Here is a 6,740-nt window from a genome sequence, read left to right on the forward strand (position 1 = left end):
TTTTTTTTATTATTAAATGATATTTTTTACTCATATGGTTTTAAAATCATGTGTATCTTCTTATAATAAATATGTTAAACCATTGATCATTAATTTTTAACATAATAATTTTAATAGTTTTAGTCATTTATTGTCGTTTTTAAAAATTCAAATTATAACATATACGAAAAAATCTAAATTTTACTTTTATAGCTAATTTGATTGTTTAATTTATTTTAATAATATAAAATTAAACAAAAAATGATGGAGGAGATATACATTGTTATCAAATCTTTATTATTAAACTCATTTAATGTCATATATATATTAGTCATTTATGGTAATTCCGTAGGTTTTATTTAAGGAAAGAAAATATCATATCATATCATTATATCATATAGTTTGACCAACTTATGTATCTAACAACATATAAAAATCGAATGTGGACCTACTTATTTTTCAATTGAATGTAATTGACTACCTAATTGAGTGCCACCTATGCATTGGGGCCTCTTTTAATTAATACAAAATTGAGGTTACATCTTTTCAAATGTTCCTCAATTAATATATAAGGGATATTACACAGAAATATATACGTAGTTTTGGTTGATTTCACAGTTTCATATGAGCAAGTATAAATTATGTTCTTCTTACATATATATAGCACCTTAAATTTTTATTGGTTAATATTTAAATTACAACTTCACCATAATGAAATGAATGATTCTTTTCCTTTGCTTTACCAGAATAATACTATTAAGTTTTTAACAAGCTAAAAGGAAACGAATATTGAAGAACCTGAAGAAGAGAATTGGCGGAGTAACTGTAGGCTCCATCTCCACCACTCATACGTAAAGCTTTCACAAATTCATAGTCATCGCCACTCTTTTCATCACCAACATACCTGCATCCGATATACATATATTAATAGTGGACATATACATTAACTAGCATATCTGTATGTATATTTGAAATAACATCAAGGAAGGAATAGTTTTGTTGAATCTTGAATCCAATTTTATCGTACTTATTAGTGATAAGGAAAATTATTAGAAGATGTGTGTTAAAAATGCACCTCACATTTCAGTTTATAGAGAGATGGAACTTAATCAAGTAGCATACTAAAAAAGTACATGAGACACGCCATGTGTAGCACAGCCGTGGCCCTTGTGATTAATTAATGCCACTAAAAGATACTTAACATTAGACCCCAAAAATAACAAATTCTCTAGAATACCCATCCTGGAATTATGTTCTTTTGTTGATTTTTATTCATTTAGGAGTTTTTTTTGGATTAACCTTCTAGAGTGAACGTGTAGAATCACTAACCAATAATAGTTTGCCACTTCATATCCAGTTTTTGGAAAAAAAAAACAAAGTAATAAAAATTTGTCAAGTCATATTATGTTTTTTAAATAAAAAAAAATAATAAAAAATAATAGTAAATGCAAAAAATACATTTTTTTAACATTGTTAACGCCCTATACAAAATACTAAACTCTAAATTCTAAACTCTATATACTAAACCCTAGATCTTTGGATAAACGCTTGCGTAAATCTTAAACCCTTGGGTAAATCTTAAACCCTTGGGTAAATCTTAAACTCTTGGGTAAATCTTAAACCTTTGGGTAAATCCTAAGGGTCTAGGGTTTAGAGACGGCGTTTATGGTTTAGTGTTTATGATTTAAGATTTACCAAAAAGTTTAGCGTTTAGTGTTTATTTGACGGCAAAATAAAGAATTTCCATTTTCTTTGGTAGCTACTACTATTTTCACTTATTTTTTTCTTTTTTCATTTAAAAACATATGACTTGCCAAATTTTTATTATTTTATTATTTTCTGAAAAATTGAATAAAAAATGGCAATCTATTATTAGTTGGTAAACCTACAAATTCACCCTAAAAACTCATGAATCAGCTCATCCAATCCTCTTTTACTGTTGAGAAACTGGTCTTCTCCAATGTGTTATGTCCTTAATCGATATATTATCATGAACTTGCTGTGTTTTCAGGTCCTCTTCATCATATTTTCCTTGGGTTTGTGGCTAAGAATATTAAAGTTTGAGCTATGTCCTTGGCCTCTGAATCTTTGTAATATTTTTAGTGTCATGTGATTGATTTGTTTGAGAGCGTGTTGTAATGGTTTTTCTTTAGTACATATATCTTATTAAATTTGAATTTATCACGGGATTCACCTTAAAAAAAAACAATTAACGATAGATTGAATTAATCTTTTATATATTAGTTCATTAATTTTTTTAACTATCAATCCGAATATTTTCATTTATTCATTAACATTCTCACTCACACTCAAACATGGACAATTGTGGGAATAATATCCTAGGGAGCATCCCAACATCTGGTAGTTTTGATCTCATGTTAAATTTGACATAGACTTCCAACTTAAAATCAACTGACAATAATTCGATTGTTTCTAAATTTTTATATATTAGTTCATTAATTCTTCAATTACTGAGTGTGAAATTTTCATTCATTCATTAACTTATCAAACATTGCAATTTCAGTTTTTAGTTAGAACAAAAAAAATATTTTTCCATTTTCATTCATTCATTTATATATATGACAGTAATTAAAGTTGGTTTGAGATTGGTGTGATGTGTATTGTAATCTCTAATGCATTTTAAGGGAAGTCTGGACGATGAGATGTAAGTAATTTCATATCAATGACGATCATATCTGTAAGACATCAAATAAGTGTGATGTTTAAGAGTGAACAGACTCTGTGCTGATGATGGTCCGCTTTAGTCAAACCGTGTGAGATTACGTAATAGTTGCATGGATTAGCAACTCTAAAGTCCTTTTTAAATGTATTGTAGACTTTGTTTTATTTTTTTGCTAAAAATAGACAAAAAAAAGTTTACAATACAGTTAAAAAAAAGAGTTTGTTTATAATAGTCCAATCGTTTGACCAAAAGCGAATACTGATGGTATATTTCCGCCAATTAAAAAAAGCAAAACAGAAAAAAAAGAGAACGATTAAGGTGAACAATAATGTGTTTATTGATTGTACTAATGAATAATTTATAATTTTAAAATCTGTATACATTTATTTCTTAAACATCCAAATTTTGAGTTCTTAATGAAATTAGGTTGAGAATTTTCTAAACCTAAAAAGTAGTGTATGTACTAAATCCTAACAAATGTGTCCTTTTGTTTCTGCACAATCCTAACAAATGTGTCCTTTTGTTTCGGCACCTAAATAACGAAGTTGAAGTCACTAGAATCAGCATACTCCATACCACGTACATAGGCCTCAATATCATGTGGAAAACAAAACTCCTGTTTAGAAAAAAAATATTTTCAATATCGTACTGCATTGTTTCTGCCCATAGAATTTGTGGTAAGCCACGAACGATTAATACACATTTATTCATATAAAATAACGAAAAATAGGTGGATACCATGCCTCATCTTTTTTTTTTTTTAATAAGTTTGATCGGCTCATCTGGTCGGTTCCACATATTGGATTAGTTCGAAAGAGTATCACACTGCCTAGCCCGAATTTAGAATATTTTCTGATTAATGCCAAAAATGAACTAATTGTCTGTTACGGTTCACCATGTTAACCACATGGACTAAACCAAACCTAAACTGACCAAATAATGGTAATTTAGTTTCCAGGAAAATCGAACTAAAAACTGATGTAGATATACACCAAACACCAAAAAATTACCACTAGGCTACCACCACTTGCTTATTGTCACTAGAAATTTTGGCCATTTGTAATAAGCCCTTCAGGCGTTAAGTCCACAAAAAGTTTACCATTACCAATGTCGACCGTATAAACATGGTCTTGCCGAGACTGATTTGTTGGTGGGCTTTTGAAACCTGTGAGAGAAGCAGTAATAGCAGCCTGGCTAGCTTCTACAATATTACCCGTTCCTGTAATTTGACCAATTTCATCAACTTGAATAGCTTTCGTAAGTGATGAACCTGCAACCGTCTGAGCAGCTTTAGAAATCGGATCAGTTGCCACAATTTCACCAGAAACGGCATCCGACGATGGATCAACATGAGGAGCTTTAGATGCAACTGGCCTATATACCAAAACAGGCTGAGGAACAATGGGGAGCAGACTTTTGATTGGAGCATATATATATATATGTAAATGTATTGTGAATTTGTGAAACAGTTAAATCAAACAAAATAAGTGTACTAGGTGTTGTAATTATGAATTAGAGAGACGAACCTCAAGGAATGAACGGTATCGTTGAATCTTGAATCCATCTTTTATCGTACTTATTAATGGTATGACTCAATGAGAGTTATTTGAAGATATGTGTTGAAAATGCAACTCGCACTTCAATTTATAGAGAAATGGAACTTAATCAAGTAGCGTACTAAAAAGAAATATTGATGGTACAATGCATGTGTAGTCTTACTATATGTATATCCTGCCAATAGACAAGCAAAAACAGATAAGAGAAAAAATCTGATTAAGGTGAAATATTCATTTGCTCAATGATTGTGTTAATGAATAAATTATAATTGTAAAATTTGTATATATTATAAAATTCGCTTTTACTATAATTTTAAGATCTGTATATAAATCTTTTATTTTATTTATATTATTGATTGTATTTTTGCAATACTCAGAATCTTTTGACCAAAAATAATATTAATGGTAAATGCATGCATAATTTTACTATATGTGTATATTCCGTCAATTAAATTTGAGAAAATCAAAAAAAATATATAGAGAAAATTAGCTTTAATTAAGGTGAATATCTGTTTATTTATTGATTATGTTAATGAACATTTTATAGTCTTAAATATGTATATCCATTTCTTAACTATAGATATTTTTTATTTTTACTAAAAGAAATTAGGTTGGATGTTGTTTTTAACATCATTAGGTTGAGATGTTTATAAACCTAAAAAGCTATGTATGTACTAAGTCCTAACAAATGTGTCATTTTGTTTTCTCAAAAAAAAAAAAAAATGTGTCATTTTGTTTCTGCACCTAAATACCGAAGATTATTGTCACTAGAAATTTTGGCCATTTGTAATAAGCCCTTCAGGCGTTAAGTCCACAAAAAGTTTACCATTACCAATGTCGACCGTATAAACATGGTCTTGCCGAGACTGATTTGTTGGTGGGCTTTTGAAACCTGTGAGAGAAGCAGTAATAGCAGCCTGGCTAGCTTCTACAATATTACCCGTTCCTGTAATTTGACCAATTTCATCAACTTGAATAGCTTTCGTAAGTGATGAACCTGCAACCGTCTGAGCAGCTTTAGAAATCGGATCAGTTGCCACAATTTCACCAGAAACGGCATCCGACGATGGATCAACATGAGGAGCTTTAGATGCAACTGGCCTATATACCAAAACAGGCTGAGGAACAATGGGGAGCAGACTTTTGATTGGAATATATATATATATATGTAAATGTATTGTGAATTTGTGAAACAGATAAATCAAACAAAATAAGTGTACTAGGTGTTGTAATTATGAATTAGAGAGACGAACCTCAAGGAATGAACGGTATCGTTGAATCTTGAATCCATCTTTTATCGTACTTATTAATGGTATGACTCAATGAGAGTTATTTGAAGATATGTGTTGAAAATGCAACTCGCATTTCAATTTATAGAGAAATGGAACTTAATCAAGTAGCATACTAAAAAGAAAAAAGTAGCATCTTAGCATATAAAAAGAACAAATACATGAAACACAGCCATGTGTAGCAAAGCCGATGCCCTTTGTGATAAATTAATGCCACTAATAGATACTTAACACTAGACCCAAAAAACGAATTCTATAGAAGATTCATCCAGATTTTATTTTTTTTTGTTGACTTTAATTCAGTTAAGATAAGTTTACAATTGAAAGGACGTGATAGTAATTATTAGTAATTATAGCAATGTTGGTGTTATATTTAGATGTGCGTGTGTGAGTTTTTTTTAAGGATGTTTAGTTTCAAGCCATAAGAAAATAAAGTTAAAACAATAAGTTTTTTTACAAAAATAAATCTAAAAAAATCACCGGTAGGCGATATAAAGACCTCAAAAGAGCATATAGATAGAATCCACCAAAAATTGAGATAGTAGTAACCAACAGACTGTTTTGTACTAATTCTCAAGGCGTAAGCATTACTGACCAACCTTCTCATTGAATAGTTGTTGCAACCAAAGAGAACATGGCGAGTCAAAGAGGATTGTGATCTCTTCTTATAGCTTCCACTCTATTTTGCAAGTGAGAGTAATGCTTCGGATACAAAATATCATCATGAACATGAACGGAGGGGTCCATAAAGATGACAAGGTTATGTCGCATGTTTACCATCGATATGAAAGATCCAAAATTAAGAGCCAAATTGTCAAAACATAAGCTCGAATCCTTGAAACTGTCTCTTCTTTTATCTACAGTAGCAACTTGAGAAGAACACAAAATTTGGGGATCTATCTCTATAAGATAAATTTCCACCAATTTTGACCTGTGATAGTATAACAGTGGCTGTTAACTTGTTAAACAGAGAAGAGAAACAACCTGCCACCAAAATGTCGAGGAGGTTAAACAAATCAACACAACACAAAAACCGCCGCTTCACAAGGATCTGGAACTTACGACAAAACCGTCGTTCCACCAGGATCCAACATGTAACACCCCCGAACCGTCCTAAGCATAGGTCGACCCACCGGCGAACAATCAAACAAGAACATGACCGACGGACGACCCACACCTAGGGTTGGAGATGAAAGCCCAATCTGCCAGCCAACAATCAAACAAGAACATGAC

The 6,740-nt window shown here is 31.0% G+C and overlaps 1 protein-coding gene and 1 pseudogene across 1 annotated transcript; both read right to left on the reverse strand.

Moving 5' to 3' along the window:
- The window catches only part of LOC106292359, a 9,667-nt pseudogene extending 5,345 nt beyond the window's left edge, over nucleotides 1-4,322 (reverse strand).
- A 661-nt stretch (nucleotides 4,323-4,983) lies between these two features.
- On the reverse strand, nucleotides 4,984-5,546 carry LOC106294291. The gene is made up of 2 exons (XM_013729851.1): nucleotides 5,472-5,546; nucleotides 4,984-5,319 (listed from the first exon to the last, which is right to left on the reverse strand). The coding sequence occupies exons 1-2, from the start codon at nucleotides 5,507-5,509 to the stop codon at nucleotides 4,986-4,988; spliced, it is 372 nt and encodes a 123-aa protein (XP_013585305.1). The 5' UTR covers nucleotides 5,510-5,546; the 3' UTR covers nucleotides 4,984-4,985.
- Nucleotides 5,547-6,740: the final 1,194 nt, after the last annotated feature.

This window comes from Brassica oleracea, chromosome C5, assembly GCF_000695525.1.
Source record: "Brassica oleracea var. oleracea cultivar TO1000 chromosome C5, BOL, whole genome shotgun sequence".
Taxonomy (NCBI): Eukaryota; Viridiplantae; Streptophyta; class Magnoliopsida; order Brassicales; family Brassicaceae; genus Brassica; species Brassica oleracea.